This window comes from Panthera leo, chromosome B2 (assembly GCF_018350215.1).
Source record: "Panthera leo isolate Ple1 chromosome B2, P.leo_Ple1_pat1.1, whole genome shotgun sequence".
Classification (NCBI taxonomy): Eukaryota; Metazoa; Chordata; class Mammalia; order Carnivora; family Felidae; genus Panthera; species Panthera leo.
This window is the reverse complement of record NC_056683.1, coordinates 77777842-77802597: the sequence shown is the minus strand read 5'-3', so window position 1 is coordinate 77802597 and position 24756 is coordinate 77777842. Positions and strand designations below refer to the sequence as shown.

Below are 24756 nucleotides of genomic sequence, written 5' to 3'. Positions count from 1 at the left end.
AGAAAATGAAAACACTAATTCAAAAAGATATATGCACCCTATGCTTATTGCAACATTATTTACAATAGTCAAGATATGGGAGAAACCCAAGTGTTCATCAATAGATAGATGGATAAAGAAGAGGTGATAGTTATATCTATCTATCTATACATACATACATACATACATACATATATAGTGGAATATTACTCAACCATAAAAAGAATGAAATCTTGCCATTTGAAACAAAATGGATGAAGCTACAGGGTATAACTCTAAGTGAAATAAGTCAATAAGAGAAAGACAAATACTATATGATTTCACTCATATGTGGAATTTAAGAAATAAAACAGGAGCACCTGGGTGGCTCAGTTGGTTGAGTGTTGGACTCTTGATTTCAGCTCAGGTCATAATCTCACGGTTGGTGTCAGAGCCTGTGTCAGGCTCTGCTCTGGCAGCGTGGAGCCTGGTTGGGATTCTGTCTCCATCTCTCTCTGTCCCTCCTCTGCTCATGCTTGCACACGCGCTCTCTCTCTCTCTCTCAAAATAAATAAATAAACTTTTTTTTAAAAAAAGAAATAAAACAAATGAACAAAGGACAAAGAGACCAAAAAAAACCCCCAGACTCTTAAATATAGAGAACTGGTGGTTGCCAGAGGAGAAGCAGATTGGGGATGGGTGAAATACATAAAGAGAATTAAGAGTACACTTATCATGATGAGCACTGAATAATGTATAGAGTTGTTGAATCGTTACATTGTGCATCTGAAAGTAATATAACAATGTATATTAATTATACTTCAATTTAAAAAATAAATAAATAAGATAGCTGAAATTTTAAAAAAAGAAAAGAATGTGGACTCTGGAATAATCCTAGACTAAGAAATCCTTGCCCTTTATATAAATTCATACACATGGTCTTAGGGAGATTCAGTACCGCATCAAACCATGTCCCCTAACTGTCTCATTTCAGTAGGGCTTCCTGAGGGGAGGGGCAAGAGAACAATAATTGTTCCCCAAATTCCTTCTCTCTCTCTAAATGTCCAGTCAAATATACTGCCCCTACCTCTCTTCTTTCCTACTCTCAAAGTTCTCAGAGGACAAAGAGTGGTGAGAGCATTCTGAAATACATTGTCCTTACAGAAGACTGGAGTGAATAAAGCCTTGCCTCCCTCTACTCCCCACTTCTCCCACAAACCCGCTGGATTAGCTTTTAATCCTTCTACTTTCTCTCAAATGCCTGAGGGAAGGCCATTATACACCTTGGGTTTACCTCTTCACTTTTCCAAAAGGCTAAATATGTTCAAATCTCTGGGATTTCAGTGTTTGGCTACAAAGTGTTGACTTTGGGTGCCATAGTCTTAATTCTATGTACAAACATATAAAGGCTGTGTGCAAAGTTAGCTGTGTTTATTTCACCACAAGAAGAAAAATCTAAGCGTACTTGGGCATTAAAACTTAGAACAACGGATGGCTATATTATGTCCGTGTTTACGGAACACCATCTGCTGAGCTGTTATGGCAACATGCAGAGTGGTGCAATCCATAGACCTTAAGTCCTGAATGGGATTTGAAGTGTGTGTACTTCATCTGAACCACAAAAATAGTTGACTAAGGTACTTTTTTATGTTGTTGTTGTTGTTGTTGTTGTTGTTGTTGTTCTTGTTGTTAAGATTAGGTAAACACTGGAGGAAGTTTGACCTAATTATTTCATCTTCTATAATTACGAATGTTAAATATTAATACTTTTGCCCATCTACCCCATTGGACTAACCTATGATCTGAAGAAATCATGCTACTACTTTTTAAAATTTTAACTTACATCCAAGTTAGTTAGCATATAGTGCAATAATTTTTTCAGGAGTAGAATCCAGTGATTCATCCCCTACATATAACACCCAGTGTTCATCCCAAGTGTCTTCCTCAATGCCCCTTGCCCATTTAGCCATCCCCCCATTCACAACCCCTCTAGAAACCCTCAGTTTGTTCTCTACATTTGAGAGTCTCTTATGTTTTGTCCCCCTTCCTGTATTTATATTATTTTTACTTTCCTTTCCCTATGTTCACCTGTTTTGTATTTTAAAGTCCTCATATGAGTGAAGTCATATGATATTTGTCTTTCTCTGACTGATTAATTTCGCTTAGCATAATACCCTCTAGTTCCATCCACGTTGTTGCAAATGGCAAGATTTCATTCCTTTTGATTGCCAAGTAATACTCCATTGTATATATATACCACATCTTCTTTATCCATTCATCTGTCAATGGACACTTGGGCTCTTTCCATACTATGGCTATTGTTGGTGACCCTGCTATAAACATTGGGGTGCATGTGTCCCTTCAAAACATCACACTTGTATCCTTTGGATAAATACCTAGTAGTGCAGTTGCTGGGTCGTAAGGTAGTTCTATTTTTAATTTTTTGAGGAACCTCCATACTGTTCTCCAGAGTGGCTGCACTAGTTTGCATTCCCACCAGCAGTGCAAAAGAGTTCCCCTTTCTCCAATAATGCTACTACTTTTAACATGTGATTGTTTTTCAAATGTGAACCTCAAATTTTCAAACTCAAATTGCAATAGCATTTATCAAATGCCTGGGCACTGTTACCCAATACTTTCACATTATTGCCAGATAATCAGAGCTAACAATTCCCAAGCACATAATGAAGTTATAGTTGCAATGAGTCCAACCTATTCCAACCATCCTGGAGTGGGAGATCTTTACTCACATTTGTATGTATATTTCACATTATTAATCTCCAGGTTACATTTACAAATTTATATATATTTTCTATAGAAATGAGATTTTTTTGCCTATATTTATGCATCCAGCTAAAATTTAACTTTTAAAATAATATTCTGGGGGTTATGCAAGCAATTAAATTATTTAGCCAAAGTTGGTGGAGAAGAGATAAAATTTGTTGTTTAATCTCCAATATATGCATTAACATCTATATGCTCACAAAACTATTCATATTATTTCTTTTAAAGAAGATTCAAATAAAAGGGAAGAGAGATAAAAATTTAGGCTTATATGTCACACAAGTGTAATAACTTTTATATTGTATATATTGTGAACATATCAGTTGGATTTAAATATTTTCCAATTCTGTGCACTTGTTTTCTTTTTTTTTTTCTTTTCTTTTTTTTTTTATTCTATTTTTATTTTTGGGACAGAGAGAGACAGAGCATGAACGGGGGAGGGGCAGAGAGAGAGGGAGACACAGAATCGGAAACAGGCTCCAGGCTCCGAGCCATCAGCCCAGAGCCTGACGCGGGGCTCGAACTCACGGACCGCGAGATCGTGACCTGGCTGAAGTCGGACGCTTAACCGACTGCGCCACCCAGGCGCCCCTGTTTTCTTAAGTAAAGGTGCACAAAATGCTCATAAGTAAAATATGGCCTTTTGTTGACTTATCAAGAAAAATTAACTAGAGCTAGAGGCACAGGCAACTATCAACTTTGAGCCCTGTCAAATTCTGAAAGTTCTGAGAGAGCAGTAGCTACACTCATGATAGGTGAGGTTTTTTTCCTTAGAAAAACAGTTTCACAAACATTTCTTGGACATGGCAAATGCTTAGAAAGTATTTGATGCTTTAAATGCAAATATTGAAATTGTGAGCCCTTTCAATGACATGGGAGGAGACATGGTATCTCTATGGGGTCTGGGGCTGTGGCTTGCTGACAGCCAGCTGTGGTGTGGGGCAAATTCTGTATTGCCACTGGGTCCAGAAAGGGCTAAAGAGAGGTTAAAATCAAGGAGGCAATGTTCACATTTTCATTTGAAAAATGTTGAAAACTCATTTTAGATATAGAAATGGTGCTAAGGGGCGCCTGGGTGGCTCAGTCGTTAAGCGTCCGACTTCAGCTCAGGTCACAATCTCGCGGTCCGTGAGTTCGAGCCCCGCGTCAGGCTCTGGGCTGATGGCTCAGAGCCTGGAGCCTGCTTCCAATTCTGTGTCTCCCTCTCTCTCTGCCCCTCCCCCATTCATGCTCTGTCTCTCTCTGTCCCAAAAATAAATAAACGTTAAAAAAAAAAAATTAAAAAAAAAAAAAAAAAAGAAAAGAAATGGTGCTAAAATGTGACCTCTCCTACACCCCTGAGATATTCTGTACCCACGGGGCATTTTACCTTGATCCTTTCCTACATCAGTCAGAAGAGTAATAAATACTTATAGCACCAGAAGAGACAGCAGCTGAAAGCACAGAGCCCCTCAAACCACTCTTACTGGAACAGGAAACTTCAGAAGCACTTGATATTGCCAACACCAATAATTATTAAGTAATACTTAGTATGTTCCTGGAGTTGTCTTAGGTGCTATAAATCTCCTACAAGCTCCTGGTGTAACTGAGAATTACTTTTTTCCTCATGTAAGGTGTCTTGTATTCACAAATGGTACAGAAATTGTTCAGAGATGTGCAGCCAAGTTCCCCCCAACATGAAAGGTAACTTTTGTTGTCAACTTTATGCATATGTCTCTCATTTCTGGCACCATTTTTTTTGGACAGGAAATTTCATAATCCAAGGTCAGGGCCGCTTTCAGTAGACAAAGATAACGGTGGCTACCATTTTTTTGAGCAGTTATTATTTCATTTAACCATCATAAGAACACAGAGGTAGGGAATGCCTTTCTATTATGCAAATGAGGAAATGGAGGTTCAGAGAGCTCAAGCATCTTGAACAAAGCCACAAAGTTAAGTAAAAACTAGACTCAAGATCCCAACTCTGGTTTTTCTGAACTCAGAGTCTGAAACAGAAACAGAGGTGAACAAGGTTTATGGTATTCATTACACTCTTTTTCTAGTTCTGCCTTCTCTTATTTCTCCCCAACCTGGGCTTTGAAATGACGTTATTTCAACAAGACAGCTCACTTTTTGCAGTTTTTATTATGTTTGTTTCTTCTAAATGAACAATGGTGGTGGAAGAATTAAATGTCTTTGTCAAAAGCATAGCCAAAAGTCATGAGTGTAACTGAGAAGGTATAGGGTTCAGCAGACACACTTTGTCCAGAACACACCCCTATTCCTATCTCTCATTCCATAAAGATCCATATCCCATATCCCACCTCTTCTATAGAGCCTCTCCTGATTGCTCCCTTCCCCTGGCAATTTCTCCCTCCCCTGGCTTCTGTGTAAGGTGCTACAAGATCCTTGAGCAAGATCCTTGGGGACCTTTGTGTAGGGAACTGTGAATCCTACCTTTGTTTGGGTTAGTGTTAACATTACTGGAAGGCTGGGATCCTCTGAATCATTAGTGTTCAAGGATTCAGTAAGACCTCCCTGAAGGTTGCCCTAAAAACCAACTACCTCAAACCAAGTGCTCCTGGAAGAAGGTGTCTCAGTACAAACAGCTAATGTTTTAAGAGTATGGATAAAGCTTGGTAAGCACTAATTATAAACAAAGGAGTGGGAACTGAGAAGGGTGACCGATTCCAGAGACAAGACTCTGGGATCTTACTGTGATAGTAACCCTTTGGAAACTGGGTCACTATTCTGGGATCCTGAGATCTCTGTAAAAACCAAACCAAACCAGATTTGCTTTTGGGGGTATAGAGAGGATTTATCCAGTAATTATCCAGTAATATAGTTAATAATGTAAATAGATGATTTTTCAAAATAAACTGCACTTTTCTTTGAATTTTGGATTGAATATATCAATATATGGTATCATTTTAAAGGCCACAAATGCTAAGAGCAGTAAGAGAGAACCTGTACGGAAATTCACATGGTCTGCAGAGGTGGCTATCACAGAGTAAAGGAAAGATCTCTGAGACTTGGCATTCATCTCCAGGTACTTCCTACACTCTCTATCTTAGCTCTGGGACCTGACACAGGCTGCTGTCTGTGGTTCTGTTTTCTCATCATTAAAATGAAGGCCTTGGGGGCGCCTGGGTGGCTCAGTCGGCTAAGCGTCCGACTTTGGCTCAGGTCATGATCTCACGGTCCGTGAGTTCGAGCCCCGCTTCGGGCTCTGTGCTGACAGCTCAGAGCCTGGAGCCTGTTTCAGATTCTGTGTCTCCCTCTCTCTCTGCCCCTCCCCTGTTCACGCTCTGTGTCTCTCTCTGTCTCAAAAATAAATAAACGTTAAAAAAAAATGATAAAAAAAATGAAGGCCTTGGGGCACCTGGGTGGCTCAGTTGGTGAAGCTCCTGCCTTTGGCTCAGGTCATGATCTCACGGTTTGTGGGTTCAAGCCCCTTGTCAGGCTCTGTGCTGACAGCTCAGAGCCTGGAGCCTGCTTCGGATTCTGTGTCTCCCTCTCTCTCTCCCCTTCCCCCACTCACGTGCTGTCTCTCTCCCTCTCAAAAATAAACATTAAAATTTTTTTAAAAAGTAAATAAAATGAAGGCCTTAAACTTCATAAATTTAATATCATTTCCAAATGTGAAATTCTGTTTCTAAGCTATTCTTCTTCCAAGAGAAAAATGATATTTTAATTTCCACATATCTTTAATTATAACCAAATTTGTACCTAGAAATAAAAAGATAAAGTACTTTCTCTTTCTCCCCTTCTTCCTGCCTCTCCCCTGCTTTCTCTCATCTGTTTGTTATGTACTTACAAAGTGTCTGTTATTGATGCTTTCTGGGTTTGTGAGAGTGATTTTTACTATGCCTTCTTACTTTCTGGATTGCTAAGAATAGGGTATATGATGTAAAGTTAAAGTAAGTTCATCAAAGATAGACTGACTTAGACTGACTCTATCAACTCAATCCTTTAAAGAGATGAAAACCTTTCTCTCATTGTTCCAACTTCTTTGTGTAAATAAAACAAGGTTTTATAAAAAGAGATGTTCAATGAATTGTGTGTATGTGAATGGCTTTGAATTAGTTTTTCCAGTTTCGATTCTCTTTTAACATATTTCGTGAACAGCAGAGACACAAGAGTTCTCATCTAAGTTATGAGCCAAAACAAACGATCAGGTTACACCTGTTTGGCTTATGCTACCTTGGAAACCACTAGACTCCATTTGCCTGAGCTTAAAGCACTAGCTTCCTCTCAGGGAAATAATATAATCAACTCATGATTTTTTTTTAATCAAATGAACAACTAACTGGATCTCTTCTTAATCTTCACATCTGTGCCAATGGGTAAGTTAAGCTTATTTCTCTTATAATAGGATTTGTTTATGCAAGGGAAGATGGCATTTCTTGTAATTGGGTAGTCATTACCTCTTTCCAAAAAGTTTTGGTGAGAGAAGTAATCCTAATTATTACAAACTAAATGCACTGCTATCCAGTTTTGTGCTGCATCACAGACACCCTTTCTGGATAAGCTGCCTCTAAGTAAATGGCCCATTTGGAATGTGTGAGTGACTTGGGGGCTTTGTGGTTGTGGCCAAGTCAGAGCACCTGGCTTGAGCACAGAATGCGAATGAGTGGAATTTGGGGGCATAGTGGAACAGCCCAGGACCTCTCAGTGGCCCCTTCTGTGTGGCTTCAGGATAACCTTTGCACTGTTCCGAAGAGAGGACCCTCTAAAAATGTCAATACCTTTGTTCATACAGGAAATTAAAATACCTGGCAAGAGGTATATATATATACAGGTGTCGGCCTGTGTGGATACTGTTTTACTCAGCATTGTTCCTGTACCCTCAATGTTGACAATTTATTTTTTTAGTATACTGTTATTTATATGTAATGAGACCTAAAATTAGATGTGAAATAATTTTACAGCCACAGGCTAATCCTTAGACGTATAGCTCTTATGCAACTGTATTTACAAAAGAAAAATCAAATATCACAAAACCAATAAAATTAAAATTAATTCAAGTTTAGTGGACAAATGACACAGTTTGGCTAAAATTAAATTACTACTCACTAAGAGAATAAGATACTGACTGCAGAAGCCCAGATTCTTTGAAGCTGTGGACCCACCGTGGGTTGGGTAATGGCTTGTTCCTTGTTCACTTGTCTCCATCCAAACTGCCAGCAGGCTTCATTCACGCTGTGCTGTCAATATGCCTTCACATAGCTTTCTCTTGAGCAGGACCCATCATGTGTTGTTTCTTGGAAGCCCAGATAATGAAAGTTTTGCAACTTGGTTCCAGTATGATTTCAAATACGACATAAATATCAGAGGTCGGCAAATGACCTCTACAAAGGCCAGATGGTAATTAATTTAGGGTTTGAGGGCTGTGCTATCTCTACTGAAACTAGTCAACTCTGTTATTTTAGCATGAAAGCAGCCATAGACCATAGTAAATGAATGGGAATGGCTGTGTCCCCACAAAACTTTATTTACAAAACAGGTGGAAAACTGGATTTAGCCTGCAGGCTGTATAGTTTGCCAAACACTGGTAAATATGAGTACTGAAATACTGTGGCTATGAACTAGTCCTTGGTTATGAACTAGTCATCCAGCATTGTTTTGTTTGTTTAAGATCATAAAAACAAAATACAAAATACACACATATAAACTTCTCATAGACCCTTGAGAATCTAATGACAGACCTTCAGGGGTCATGGATCCTGGGTTTAGAAACACTCTGCTTTAGGGATTTTCCAAATAGGCTACTGTTAAAAGTGAAAATGCCTTGTATTCAAATAGGGCATTTTACAGAATTTGCAAGAGTCAGCAGGTGGTGCAAGAGTCAGCAGGTGGTGGAAAGAGAATCTGAGAGGAAATTCTATTCTTTAGGGGTTAAATAATTTGTGTACAAGGTAGCACAGAGTTGTTAATGAACCAGAAAATCCAGCCTGCTGAGGGGGAGCTGGAGACCAGTCATTCGGGATCTGGGTTCTGCTGCTGAGTTTTCTACTGAGGAGTTTCTGTTACTGAGTTTCTGGAGGAGTCTTGCACAAGCCCCCTTCTCTGAGTTTCCATTTCTTCATCACTACATTGGGGGCCATACCACAGACGATACCAACCCAGAGGATGGAGGTGAGGGTTACATGAGATGCTGTGAAACTCTTCAGAAACTCTCAAGCACTATCCAAGGACAGGCACTGTTATTACTGGGACGTGAAAGAGGCTGCCTATGAAGCTGGCAGCTTTTTCATGGCTTGTCATGGTGGACTGCAAGGATATTGGAAATCCAGTGCCCCTCAAACTCAACTTGCAAAATAGCACTTTTTAATAACTTCAGAGCAGGACTCCGGCTCCCAACAGTGCCAGGGCTCCTTAGTGTTTTTGTGCCCATTCAGGGCACAGAGAAGGCATGTGCTTATAGATGGCTGAACCACACAAGTAGTGAAGACTCATGTCAGGAAAGTTGTTGGCATAAAGGTTCGTCCTGTAATAAGTGAAGGACAGGTGGGCTGGTGTTCAGTCCCAAAGGCTCAAAAGCTCAAGAGTATGATTCACCCCAAGTTGAATCAGCTTTAAGGGATTCATTAACCAAACCCAGAGGAGCCTGATTTATAAGGCGCCTCTCCAGGGACTGGAACTCTTGTATGTAATCTCAGGAGAATACCCTTGCACAGTTTAAGGAATCTCCTCAGCAAGAAAATTATTACTCAGAGGTTGCTTGGTTAATTGGAAGAATGAGAATCAAATGATTGTAACAGACATTTAATCAGGATGTAGAAAAGTCACATTATTAATTATCCTTGCTGCTACTATATGGTTATTGTAACTCATTTTCTCAACCCAAAACTTGTACATGTTCTCATTAGTTCTGACATCAGTTTAGCATGCTTGCAATAGGGTTATTCCAGAAAATCCAGAATCCTTGGTTGCAGAAGAAAATGATGAAGTATTTTACACATGTACAGATGATATTTTCCCTGTATATAGACTGATGTAGACATTGAGAAGGTCTATGTGGTTTCTGTTCACGTATCATTCACACAGAGCTCTACTCTTCTGCTAAACTTTGCTTCCATATCATTATGCCAGTGCAGGACCACATGGTTGATTAGCTTCTACCCATTTTACTCAGGTACCCTCTGGTTGTGGGGAACTATATGGGAAAATAAGTTTCTAATTCTCACCTTTATGTTTGAGGTCTTACATAATTTTACACCTTTATATCTACTAACGTTCTAGTGTTTTCCAGCTCCCAGGAATATGGGACAGATGGTCTCTTTGGGATAGGTTTCTTCTACAAATTGCTAATCCTTTCCCATGAGGCTTTTTACTCATTTCACACTCAAAGGAGGTATTTGTCTCCAAATTCTGAGTTACTTTAGTCTGACTATGCTCTCCACCCAGGATGTCACATTTTATGGAGGCCCGTGATTGTATTCTTCATGGTGTTGTTGTTGTTTGATCAGTTAGTAGAAACTTAGTATAGTTGGTGGAAGATTTTTAGTCAAGTCTTTTTGGGTCCTTCAACTTTCACTAAGTTCATAATGATGATATTTAAATTCATATTTGTTATATATCAGATGATATCCTAACTGCTTCAAATGAACTTATTCATTTGTATCTATTTACTCATAGCTATACTAATGCAAGTTCCTTCTAAGAGAGTAGACTGTGATGTGTACAAATTTTTTTCCTCTATGCATTCTTTTGGTTGTGACTCTGAAATATGTGGCACACAGGGGATAGTTATTTTAAATTTGACACTTACAGAGGCGCCTGAGCAGCTCAGTATGTTAAGCATCCAACTCTTAATCTCATGGTCAGTCATGAGATCAAGCCCTGCACTGGACTCCACGCTAGGCATGGAGCCTACTTAAGATTCTCTCTCTCTTCCCTGCTGTGCCCCTCTCCCCTGCTTGTGCTCTCTTTTTCTCAAAAAAAATTTTTTTTTTTACATTTACACATTTTTCTCCAAAGTCTGCATTTTGATGATTAGATCTCTGCCATGAAGATAAGAGTTAAAACAATTCATCAATGTTACTAGGGCCTTCCAACTCCTCATTACAATAGTGCATGTGCACGTGTGCACCCACACACATTTCATTTGGGATTTTTAACAGAATTATGAAATACTTGAATCAATCAACACTGATGCCAATCCTGAAAAAAAAAAAAAACAAAACCTTGCTGTAAGTTTAACATTTGAATTTGTTGAGTAAATAGGAATGAATGGATATTTTCTATTAATATTAGTATTAAGTATAATAGCAAAGTGATATGAAAATTACTTTAATTTCTCATCTTTCAGCTCAGTTTTCTTAATGTGGTCAATGGAAAGAATTATGGTCCTCAAAGACTGTATGAGTGACTTATTCTATGTCAAAGAGCAAAAAAATTTGAAACTGAATATTTCACCTGAGAGTCAACATTCAACTTTGCTATTTCTTTCTTTTCTTATGTGTGTGTGTGCTTTATGAAATTCTTATATTTCATCTTGATTTATATTCACAACAAACCTCATGAAGTCAGCTTGGAGAATATTAGTATCCCCCTTTACAGATGGGGAAACTGAACCGTCCCAAGAGTGAACTTCTTGTTTATAGTGACATAGCATGGAACAGCCCACTCCAAAGGTGCCATGTAACCTGGCTGGACCTCCTTTTCCAACCTCATCTCAGGCCATCCATCCCTCATTCACTGAGGTCTAGTCACATGGGCCTTCTGTTCCTCAAATTCATTCTGTCCAGCCATTCCATTTTCCTAGGATGTTCTTCCTCATATCTTCATGTAGAGCTGACTCCTTGTCTCTTGGGGCTCGATCCAAAGGTTACCACATCAGAGAGGCCTCCCATGGCCAACTGAAAGAAGCTCTCCTGGACCCATCATAATTACATTACTCTGCTTGTGCTTCTTCACAGCTTTCATCATTATCTGATATTATCTTATGCATTTGTTTCTTGTTTGTTTCTCTCACTCCCTAGAATATAAGCTCCTTGAGAGCGAGGTCCTTCTCTACCTAGCTTGCTCTTGCACCTAGAGCATATATTTGTCATAGTTTCTAATTGCATATTTAGGTAACTAAAAAAAAACATATTTAATGCTGTAAGTTTTTGAGAGAAGGAACGCTGTCTATTTTGTTTACTGCTGTGCAACACAGAGTAGGCACCTACAACTTTGCTGTTTCTTTAGCTACATGCAGCTAATAAACATTTACTAAACAGCCACTTTATGCTAAGCACTTTGGAGTATACAAAACAAGTAACAAACATGGTCTTAAGGCATGTTAAAGCAAGGCATAAGGTTCTTTGGTGAGAAACACCAAAGTCTATATGAGAGCCACCAAGGGCTAAAATATGTGCTAAGGCTTAAGGGCTACAAATATGAAGAGAGAAAAATCACAACTTGGAGGGCAATAGTGAGGTAGGGCAGGGAGGAGGGAGGAACAGCATGAGCAAGTGCATGGAGATGAGAAGAACATGAGGCCTTGAGACAGGAAGACATAGGTAGGTGGGTGGGAGGATGAACCATCTGACCAAAGTGGGTATTGGTGAATGTTGGTAGACACAAGAGTGTAAGATCTTGAACATGAAGGTGAGACTCGGAAAATTATTCCAGAAGTCTCATGGAAGCTAGAGAGTATTCCCAAGCAGAAGAATAACAGGATGGAAACAGCATTCTAATCTAGCAGTCAAAAGCGTGGAGTGGATTTTAGGAGAAAGTCTGGGGGTATCTCCCACTTGCTTTTCTTGCAGAGATGAAGCAAGATGGTCTGAATCTCAGGTCCATCCAGAAGTTACAGGAAGTGGGGACCTCAGAGCAGACTGCATAGTTTTGTGGAGAACATAGCAATTTAATTAAGGTGGAGATAGAGAGGCTGGGTATAAGGAGAAGAATGATTGAGTTTTCCAAATGTTTCTGAGCTTTAGAGCAAGCTGTGTTCCCATTTGTTACTGAATTTTGCACTGTTACTTAGGCACTGAGTACACAACAGAGGACAATCAAAGTACTTGTTTAGGTTGCCACATAAAATATAGATTGTCCAGTTAATTTTGAATATCAGATAACTAATGGATACTTTTTGGGGCGCCTGGGTGCGTCAGTCAGTTAAGCCTCCGACTTCAGCTCAGGTCATGATTTCATGGTTTGTGGGTTTGAGCCCTGCATCAGGCTCTGTGCTGACAGCTCAGAGCCTGGAGCCTGTTTCAGATTCTGTGTCTCCCTCTCTCTCTGCCCCTCCCCGACTTGTGCTCTGTCTCCCTCTGTCTCAAAAATAAATAAACATTAAAAGTAATTAAGAAAAAATAATGGAATACCTTTTCAGTTTAAGTAATCCTGAATATTGGATGGCACAGTAAGAAATTATTCATTGTTTATCTGAAATTCAAATTTAACTGGACAGCCTACATTTTATTTGCTTGCTCAATCTGGCATCCCTAGTCCTTTCTCTTATAGAACACACAGTATCTTCAGATATTAGTCATATAAATAAGTGATTATAAGTTATAAATGGCACGAACGAAAAGATGCCAATATTGTAAACAAGAATACCAAAGAAGACTAATTTAGATTGGTGGGGTCACAAAAAGCCTCTCTCATTCAGGTGAGGGAGACAAGATCATCTCAGGTAGGAGGAACAAAAATGGATGTAGGATCTAAAGGAGGAAATGAAAGGAGAGGAACATGCCTGGAATTCACTGTACCTTGGGGATGTGCAAGATGAGGTTGGAGAGACAGGCAAGGGCACCACTATGCAAGGCTTCATCGTCTGGTAAATATTTTCCTTTTTTTTCCTACCCTAAGTGCAATGGGAAGTCGGGTTAGAGGTTTAAGCAGAGAAATGATAGAACAAGATGATATATTCTCCATTTTATTTTCATTATTATTTTTAATTTTTTAATCTATATTTCTATGTGCACTTTTTCAAATTTTTATTTAAATTCTAGTTAGTTAACATATAGTGTAATATTGAACTTAGTGATTCATCACTTACATATAATACCCAGTTCTCATCATAAAAAATGCTCTCCTTAATACCCATCACCCATCTAGCCCATCCCATGCCCATCTCTCCTCCACCAACCCTCAGTTTGTTCTCTATAGTAGACAGTCTATTATGATTTGCTTCCCTCTTTCTTTTTTTTCCCCTTCCTTTATGTTCATCTGTTTTGTTTCTTAAATTTCACATATGAGTGAAATCATATGGCATTTGTTTTTCTCTCACTCACTTGTTTTACTTAGCATAATACATTCTAGCTCCATCCACATCCTTGCAAATGGCAAGATTTCACTTTCTGATGACTGAGTATATTCCTTTGTGTATTTATATCACATATTCTTTATCCATTCATCAGTCAATGGACATTTGGGCTCTTTCCATAATGTGGCTATTGTTGATAATGCTGCTATAAACATCAGAGTGCATGTTCCCCTTTGAATCTGTATTTTTGTATCCTTTGGGTAAATACCTAGTAGTGCAATTCCTGGGTCATAAGGTAGTTCTACTTCTAACTTTTTGAGGAGCTCCATACTGTTTTCCAGAGTGGCTGTACCAGTTTGCATTCCCACCAACAGTGTAAGAGGGCTCCTCTTTTTCTGCATCTCACCAACATTTGTTGTTTCCTGTGTTGTTCATTTTAGCCATTCTGATAGGTGTGAGATGGTATCCCATCGTTGTTATGATTTGATTTCCCCGATGATGAGTGATGTTGAGCATCTTTTCATGTGTCTGTTAGCTATCTGAATGTCTTCTTTAGAAAAAATGTCTATTCATGTCTTCTGTCCATTTCTTAACTGGGTTATTTGTTTTTTGGGTGTTGACTTGATAAATTTTTTATAGATTTTGGATACTAACCCTTTATCAGATATGTCATTTGCAAATACCTCCTTCCATTCTGTAGGCTGCTTTTTAGTTTTGTTGGTTGTTTCCTTTGCTGTGTAGAAGCTTTTTATCTTGATGCAGTCCCAGCAATTCAAGTTTGCTTGTTTCCCTTGCCTCCAATGATGTGTCTAGCTAGATGTTGCTATGGCCAAGGTCAAACAGGTTGCTGCCTGTGTTCCTCTCTAGGATTTTGATGGTTTCCTGTCTCACGTTTAGGTCTTTAATCCATTTTGAATTTGTTTTTGTGACTGGTGTAAAAAAGTGGTCTAGTTTCATTCTTCTGCATGTTGCTGTCCAGTTTTCCCAACGTTATTTGTTGCAGAGACTGTCTTTTTTTCCATTGCATATTCTTTCCTGCTTTGTCAAAGATTAGTTGACCATATAGCTTTGGGTACTTTTCTGGGTTTTCTGTTCTGTTGACTGATCTATGTGTCTGTTTTTGTGCTAGTACCATACTTTTTTTTATATTAAATACAATTTATTGTCAAATTGGTTTCCATACAACACCCAGTACTCATCCCAACAGGTGCCCTCCTCAATGAGTACCATACTGTCTTGATGACTATAGCTTTATAATACAGCTTGAAGTCTGGAATTGTGATGCCTTCAGCTTTGTTTTTCTTTTTCAAGATTGCTTTGGCTATTCGGAGTCTTTTGTGGTTCCACACAAATTTTAGGATTGTTTGTTCTAGCTTTGTGAAAAATGTTGGTGGTATTTTGATAAGGATTGCATATAATATATAGATTGCTTTGGATAGTATAGATATTTTAACAGTGTCTGTTTTTCAATTCATTAGCATGGAATGTTTTTCAATTTCTTTGTGTCCCCTTCAATTTCTTTCATAAGTATTCTATAGTTTTCAGAGTACAGATCTTTTACCTCTTTGGCTAGGTTTATTCCTAGGCATCTTAGGATATTTGGCGCAATTGTAAACAGGATCAATTCTTTGATTTTTCTTTCTGCTTCTTCATGATTGGTGTATAGAAATGCAACAGATTTCTGTATGTTGATTTCATATCTTGCAATTTTGCTGAATTCATGTATCAGTTCTAGCCATTTTTTGGTGGTCTTTAAGGCTTTCTACAGAAAGTATCATGCTGTCTGCAAATAGTGAAAGTTTGACTTCTTTCTGATATAACCTCCATTTAATTTATTTGCAAAATTTTTAAAGTGTATTTATTTATTTTGAGAGAGAGTGTGCACAAGCAGAGTAGTAGAAGAGAGAGGGGGGGAGAGAAAGAACCCTCAGAAAGCTCTGCGAGGTCAGCTCTGAGCCTGATGAGGGACTCAAACTCACGAACCATGAGATCATGACCTGAGCCCAAATCAAGAGTTGCATGCTTACCAACTGAGCCACCCAAGCACCCCTATAATTTCCATCTTATTTTTTTTATGTTTATTTATTTTTGACAGAGAGAGAGAGAAAGACAGAATATGAGTGGGGGAAAGGCAGAGACAGAGGGAGACACAGAATACGAAGCAGGATCCAGGCTCTGAGCTGTCAGGCACAGAGCCTGACACAGGGCTCGAACCCATAAACTGTGAGATCACGACCTGAGCCGAAGTTGGACGCTTAACTGACTGAGCCACCCAGACACCCCTATAATCTCCATTTTAAATGTTAATCTAGTTATTGATGGAAAACGGGTTGGATGAGGGCAAGAATGAGAAAAGGGGAGACAGATAAGAAGCTTTTATGGTATACCAGGCAAGAGATGAGGAAGGTTTGGATTAGGGTGGAAGCAGTGTAGATGAAAGAGTGAAAATTTGGGGGATATATTTCAAAGGTAGAAACTTTGGGCTTCAATATAGATTGGATGTGGGGTTTGGAGTAGGGAGAAGGTGAAAAACAACTTCGAAGTTTCTGGCTCAATGCTAGTTGCATGGTGGTACAATCTACTGAGGTGCCGTGCTTTTGCAGGGAGATGGAGGGTGGAGTAAGCAACACCATGAGTTCACTTTCAAACATTTTGAATTTATGAGATGGCATCCTAGTAGAGATGACAAGGAGACAGGTGTGGACTGGACATACATAATTTTGGGAGTTATAGACACATACGTAGAGGTAAGAGAGATTGAAAAGGATTCACCACATGATTTTCTTACATAGTAACCTTGCAGATATGGTTTGATTTGTAAACATCCATTCTATAAATGCAACAGTGATAGCTCTCTGATTTATTAGTGTTTATTTTTTATTAGATCTTTCAGATTTAATTTTGTACAATCTTATTGGAAAAAATATGGACAACAAAAATCATAAAAAATAAAATCATATAAGAACTTATTTCATTGATGAGTATTATATTTATTATATTATATTACTATTCTTTCTTTTGTCCCTGTTTCTACTCCCTATACAACACAGTTCTCCTAAAATGTTCAGGCTATTTGGACCCCTATTGTTTCCTTCTATTCTAAATAGTTTCCTTCCACCTACTTTTTGGGGGAACTTTATTCATTGTGGTAAAATACATATGACATAAAATTTTCCATTTTAATCATTTTTCAGTGCACAATTCAGTGGCATTAATTACATGATTTGTATTGTACAACCATCAGCACTATTTCCAAAACTTTTTCAACCCCCCAAAAAATTTGTAACTACTAAGCAAAAGCTCACCATTCTTTCTTCCTTCCTTCCTTCCTTCCTTCCTTCCTTCCTTCCTTCCTGTCCCTGGTAGTCTCTAATCTACTTTCTATCTCTATGAATTTCCCTGTTCTACTGTTCTAGAGACTTCATACAAGTGGAATCACACAATATTTGTCCTTTTGTATCTTACATATTTTATTACCATAATGTCTTCAAAGTTCACTCTCACTGTAGCATGGATCAGAACTTCATTAACTGACTAATATTCCTTTGTATGTGTATACCACATTTTGCATATTCATTCTTGATGTAACTTGGGTTGTTTCCCACATGTTGGCTATTGAGAATAATGTTGTGATGAAAACTGTCATACAAATATCTCTTTGAGTTCCTATTTCCAATTTTGGGGTATATATCTAGAAGTAGAATTGCTGGGTCAGATGGTAATGCTATGTTTAGCTTTTTGAGGAACTGCCAAACAGTTTTCCACAGTGGCTGCCCCACTTTACATTCCCACCAGCTTTGTACAAGAGTTCCAATTTCCCCACATCCTTGCCAACACTTGTTATTTTATATTTTAAAAACTATACCCATCTTAGTAAGTATTGTAGTTTTAAACATTAAAAACAAATTTATTTTAGAAGGAAAGAGCATGAGCAGGGGAGGGGAGAGAGAGGGAAGGAGAGGGAGGGAGAGGGAGAGAGGAAGAGAGGGAGAGAAAGAGAGAGAGAGAGAGAGAGAGAGAGAGCCTGACGCAGAGTCTGATCCCACGACCCTAAGATCATAACCTGAGCTGAAATCAAGAGTTGGACACGCAACCGACTGAACACCCAGGCGCCCCTTCTTATAGCTTTGATTTGCATTTTCCTAATGACTAATGACGTTAAGCATCCTTTCACCTATGGATTGGCCGTTTGTATATCTTCTTTGGAGATATGTCTATTCAAATCGTTTGTCCATGTTTGAGTTATCTTTTGTTGTTGAGTTTTAGCAGTTCTTTATGTATTCTGGATATTAAAACTTACCAGACTCCATTTTTAATTTAGATAAAATGTTTGGGGGAAATCTTCAATTCCCAAAATTATTCATGATATTGGCAATATTGAATATTTTACTTTCTGAAAATATTTAATTAATTGAATTTTCCAAATGAAATTCCTGTGCGCTTAACTGCTAGTTCTCAAGAGAAAAGAGAAAGTCATAGGAAAATTGGTACATTAGAATTGGCAAGTAGAAACTCTTTAAAAATTGGGAGTAATCCATAGTGACTTAAGAAAAGGGATAAATTAAAGACCTTTATTAAAAATAGACAATATGAATTATTATTAAGAGATAAACATGATGAGCTAATGACTTCAAACTAATGACTGCTTTCAAATGCTTAAAGGGCTATTATATAAAGATTCCTAACTTATCCACCTTCAGAGGAAAAAAGTTAGAGAAAAAAACATACTAACTTGCAATTGGAAAGCCTTCCAATTTGATACCAAGAAAAGGCTTTTGATGACAAAATAATAATAATAATGCTTACTGATCACTACCATGTGTCAGACTCTGTTTTGAGCCCCACGTGATTAGTACTATTATCATCACAGCTGAACTTGGGCTTGAACCCATGGAGTTCAATGCTGTGCCCAGGCTCTTATCCGCTATACTAAACCACCTTTGTTAAAACTGGACTAATATTAGAACACCTTTCCCTCCTAAGAAAAGCCACTGCCTTTCTATCAGCAGAGAATTTCAAAATAGGATAGACAATTATCAGTCAAATGAAATTCATGATTCTTACACATTTGATGGTGTCAGTCTTCTAACTCTATTCAAACAGCAGTTTCTTTCTTACTGCTTTTCTTTTAGCAAAACAGTCTGGATCTACTCTTGCCTTCCTCCCTTTTCTAAAATGACCAGCAGGGTACTTTCAAATGTTTTGTAACATTACATAAATATCCTTTTAAATAATATGGACAAATGCCCAATGACACATGTTGTAGGAAAACATAATACCTTTTGTTTTCCCTTTTTAATCTTTGGGACTTTGTTTTAATAATTCATGGAGACATTGACCTTTCAGGTGGATTTGAGACTCCTTTTTATTTAATACAATTTTGTTTGTGTTCTGAAAACCCAAGGACATTGAAGTATTTATTCCCTGCTCAATAGACCACTGTGTACATATATGTTTGTTTTCTCTGAAAACATCTCTTAACCTTCATACATCTCCTCAGGGTTTTTGCGTGTGGGCTTGCTACATATTGTTTCCCCTGTAAGAGGTAATGTGCCATGCTCCAACAGGTGTGCTGCTATTAACAATATCCCAATTTTCTTAACCTCCTCATTCCTCTCACATGATCATTTCCATGATACTCTTTCAGCTGAGTTAGAGAGAAAGCAAAAGGTAATTAATTTTTGTAATAGAAAACAAGAACTAAAATGGCAAGAATTTCACCTAAGAAATCACAAAGTATATTAGTGGCAGACCTGGAGCTCTAGCCCACATCTTCTGATTATAGCAGAGAGTTATGAGAAGTGGTTTTCACTTGGAGAGATTCTGTCTCATCTCCACAGGGTACATTTGGAAATGTCTGGAGACATTTTTAGTTGTCCAAAATGGGGAGGTGGTGCTACTGGCATCTAGCTGGTAGAGGCGAGAGATTCTGCTAAACAACCTACAAGGCATAGGATAGCTGCTCCAACAAAGAATTATCCAGCCCCAAATATCAATGGTGCCACCGTTGAGAAGCTCTGTTTTAGAGTGATGGAAATTAGATTTGAACCCTCTGCATCTTATTTTGTGACCTTGGGAAAGTGGCTTCATTTTTCAGAGTGTGCTTTCTCATCTGAAAGAACAAAACATCCACCACCATAAACAAACAAACCAAACCAACCAACCGACCAACTAAACAAACAAAACCCCCACATTCCAGGGTAGTTGGGAGAGACCAACTCAAAAGCACTGAACAGAGAATGCTGTGTATATAATGGGCCCAACAAACATAAACCAGGGAATCTAATTATAAGAAAAGATGGAAGCGGAGTGTGCCAGAAAGACAACATCACTGAAATGAAAAAGAAGGCTCCCTAGTTTCCTTTCAACTTTTATATAGAAAAGGGCAAAAGAGATGGAGAGAGGTACAAGATAATTAAATAGCATCAAGGACATATTAGGAGAGGGGAAGAGATGGTAAGACTGGAAATAGAAAGCTGTGAGAAGGCTGTACAGGTGAGAGAGATTTTAGCAGTGACCTGGAGATGAATTTGAGAGATATTTGGAGAGAGGAATCAGAAGAATATTGTGAATAATTAAGAAGGGTCATAAAAGGGGCACCTGTGTGACTCGATTAAGTGTCTGACTCTTGGTTTTGGCTCAGGTCATGAGCTCACCATTCCTGAGTTTGAGCCCCGTGTTGGGCTCTGCACTGGCAGCATGGAATCTTCTTGGAATTCTCTCTCTCTCTCTCTCTGTCTCTCTCCTTCTCTCTCTCTCCCCCTCTCTCTGCTGCTCCCCTGCTTGTACTCTCCTCACCCCCCTCTCTTAAAATAAGTAAATAAATATTTAAAAAAAATTTTAAAGGGTCATAAGAGAGAGAGGTCCAGGATGAATATGAGATTTCCAACTTGGGTGCTTGGGTATTGGTGATGCCATTAAGCAATAAAATCAAAGAGCAGAGCAGATAATAAATTCACCTATAGATACTTCAAATTTGAGAGGCCTGTGGCATATTTAAATGATAACCAAGAGGCAGTGAGATATGGAAATCTGGTGAGAAGCCAAATATTTGAGAGTCAGAAATCTGAAAATGGTAGATGAATCCCTGGGAGTGAATGAGATTTTCTAGGGAGAGCATATGGAGTAAAAAAGAGCAGAGGACAGAGCTTTTACGAATTAGACAAAGAAAACTAAGATGGTACAATCAAGAGAATCAGAACAATAGAGAAGATAGAAACAATAGAAAGAAGATGATCCTGGATGTCAAGGCTCAAAGAGTTTCAAGAACACAAGAGCAGGCAACAGTATCATAGAAAAATTAAGTGAGATCCAGAGTGTCCAGAAGATTGGCAGGTCAGTGGTAGTGCTAATTTTAGCATGCAATGATGAGCAGAAAAACTAGACTCAGTGAGTTGAAGAGTAAATGATAGTTGTAATAGTAGAAATAAGGGATACAACTTAAGCACATTTATTTGCTGAGATGAAGGAACCAGTGAAGGTTGAAGATACAGAAGCAGGGAAAATGGATAAATCAAGAGTGGGGTGTAGAGTTGGAATGATCATTTTGAGGCAAGATGAGGCTGACCCCTCCCTCTAAACTGTGTAGAGCATGTTAAGTTGGGCATTGATGTAAGTAGACCTGCAGGGGTGAGGAAACATGAGTTTGAAGAAGTTCATATTGGAGACCCTCACTTTTCACTATGGGACTGTAGGTGAGCTCAGTTGTTGGTATGGGATATGGGACACAGGACATGAGAGGAGCTAGGGGAAGGAAATAACCTTTAAGGATTGGGGAGGGGCATTAACAAACTAGAGAAAGTGAGTAGAGATTACAATTTCAAGAAGCTGGTATGTGAGGGGTATTTCAAGGTGCCAATGTCACCTTGGGATTCATATCTATTTTTTTTTCTAGATCACTAACAGAACCCATCCATCCTTAGAAGCAATAAGCTGGAAGGATTTCTTTGAAAATGAGATAGTGTGTGTGGGATCACCAACTAAATTCCAAACTTAACTGGGCAAGAAATCAATTACGTCTGTGGACCAATTGTGTCATCTCCTTGTATGAATGTGAGTCCTCAACAACCAGAGTTGAAATTCGACTTTATCGTCCATAATTCATAATCAAGTAAGACAGTGGAAATGATCAATAAAATGAAAATAAATGAATCTTGGTGAAATTGTTTTCTTTTGCAGAATCTTACCTTCTTTTGAGCCTAAGTCATGAGTTGGATGTTCCTCAGAGACCTCCTAACTGGAGTAAATAAATACTCAACTGGAATTGGGCGGATTTGGCTGGCTGTTGTGTTCATCTTCCGTTTGCTGGTCTACATGGTGGCAGCAGAGCATGTGTGGAAAGATGAGCAGAAAGAGTTTGAGTGCAACATTAAACAGCCTGGTTGCGAAAATGTGTGTTTTGATCACTTCTTCCCCATTTCCCAGGTCAGACTTTGGGCCTTACAGCTGATCATGGTCTCTATGCCTTCACTTCTTGTGGTTCTACATGTAGCCTGTTGTGACAGTAGAGAGAAAAGGCACAGAAAGAAACTCTATGTCAGCCTAGGTGTGATGGATGGGGGTCTGTGGTACACTTACCTGATCAGTCTCATTGTTAAAACTGGTTTTGAAATTGGCTTCCTGGTTTTATTTTACAAGCTGTATGATGGCTTTAGTGTTCCGTACCTTATGAAGTGTGATTTGAAGCCTTGTCCCAACACTGTGGACTGCTTCATATCCAAACCCACCGAGAAAACGATCTTCATCTTCTTCTTGGTTATTACCTCATGCCTGTGCATTGTGTTGAATTTCATTGAACTGAGCTTTTTGGTTCTCAAGTGCCTTATTAAGTGCTATCTCCAAAAACACTCTAAGACACTCAAGTCTTCAGTGTGTGAGTGCCACAACCTCAGATACATTGAATGTGGTGGGATAGGGGCTCCTCCCCTGCTCCAGAATTGCCACTCAGACTCAGCCATTAGCACACTGCACACCCTTGAACCCCCTCCCTCCCAAGGTAAAACAAAACTGCTTTGTGATTCACAAGAGGGTTGGCAAGGAGAATCTGCATCCTTCCTAAGCAAGACCTAAGCCGTGTTGGAAAACAAAGGGTGTCAGCCTTAATGTCATTTGGGAAAATTTTTAAAAAAATTTTCAGTATGTGCTCAGTTGTACACACTAGACAGAGATCTCATTGTCATAGGGTTCAAGTGGATATGTGAGCTGTGTTTGAATAGTTAATTGCAAATTAGTCTGAAAAAATCCAGTGAACGGCATTCTCTTAAACGCTTAGATCTGTCACCTGGAAAATATGGAAAGTGACATTTCTGACAAACGTGATGGCTTCCAAGCTGAGGTTGAGGCATTGGCAATCTTTCCAAAGTGGCAGCCAAGGCTCCCCTCACTCAGCTCTACACAATCTTTGCAGAGAAAGAGCATGGTGAGGGCACAGTAGCAGGTAGCCAAGGCAAACAGAAGCACACTCAGTGAGAAGGCCTGGCCTGGGGAAATGACCACAGAGCCCAGGCCTCTGCAGTTTAGGTCTCCCTGGATATAAATGGACTAGGGGAGAGGGAAGAAAGCCATAATTTGTGGTTTCCAAGTTAATACAAATATTACTGGGGACATGTCCCACTTAAGCCTGAACCTAGCAGATACCTGAAAGGGTCACTCCAGTCATACCAGAAGGCAGGTCCCACCAACTACACAGACAGGGAGCAGGTAGGACCCAGAAAAGGAACATACCCACTTGATAATTACTTAACCCTTCTCTTTTAACCATTGAACATTGAATACTTTGTAAATTTCTGTATTTATTGGACCTTTTTATGATCAGGAATTCACAGTGTGTTATACAATATGTCATAGTTTGCCTACAATTTACTAGTACATCTCTCTCTAGAATGGATAATAAAATGTGTACTATGCTGTTACATTGGTTTGAAAAATGCAAAAAAAAAAAAATAAGGATGCTTATTATTACTTTATTTGGAGACTAGCTCTTTCTTATTTTTAAAAAAATCATATATTATCTTTGTATTTAACACTCTAACAGACGTGCATTTCTCCAGAATAAAAATGCAGTGGTTTTGTTGTGTTATTTGGCTGTCCTTGATATTGTTACTTGACTGCACGGGTACAATTATTCTGTGAAATAAAACTTTTCTGACAATTTTAGAGCAGGACTTGCAGCCCTGCTTGATAAAAATAGTTCAGAAATCATTCTTGTCCACTGGGAATTTTTTTAATGAGAAATCAGTGCATAAAAATGTAATTTTAACTGAAACTGATTATGTCATGTCTTCCATGGCCCTGCCCTCTTCAGCATAAAGTCACTACAATTCATGCAGGTTTTCCCCTTCTTTCAATTTATATCCCAGATCCCTCACTGCTGCACTCCTGAGCTTACATTCATTTGACACGAAAACAGCCAATCTTTGCAAATGCAGGTAACCACTAAAGGATTTAAAGGAATATAAACACATGTTTTTGACAGCGATGGGGGTTAAAGAGGTTTGAGATTTTTGAGGCCCTCATCATGGCATAAAATCTAGAAAATAGGGTTTTAGTGCACAGAAGTGAAATGGAGGCAAGATGATTTTTCCCTCTAAGTTTGTAGCCAAAAATATTTTTGAGGAGCTCAGACTTCACATCAGTTATGACCAGTGCTGCTGTAGGGAAAAGGATTGGTGGGACATGTGCATTTTTTGCTCTTTCCACTTTGCATTAAGAGGAAATGACGAGGTAATGGGAGCAAGAGCTGTGAATGAAGTTGTTTAGACAGGAAGGGGAATGATTTTTTCCCCTTTAAGCTTAGTTTATAAAATGAGTTTCCTATAAGAATACTCTGGAGG

General features: G+C 38.7%; 1 protein-coding gene across 1 annotated transcript; it reads left to right on the top strand.

Annotated features, from left to right (window-relative positions):
* The first annotated feature begins 6956 nt into the window (after positions 1-6956).
* On the top strand, positions 6957-24067 carry GJB7 (gap junction protein beta 7). The gene is made up of 3 exons (XM_042937355.1): positions 6957-7067; positions 21819-21976; positions 22103-24067. Exon 3 carries the CDS (start codon positions 22130-22132, stop codon positions 22991-22993), a length of 864 nt encoding a protein of 287 aa, XP_042793289.1. The 5' UTR covers positions 6957-7067; positions 21819-21976; positions 22103-22129; the 3' UTR covers positions 22994-24067.
* Positions 24068-24756: the final 689 nt, after the last annotated feature.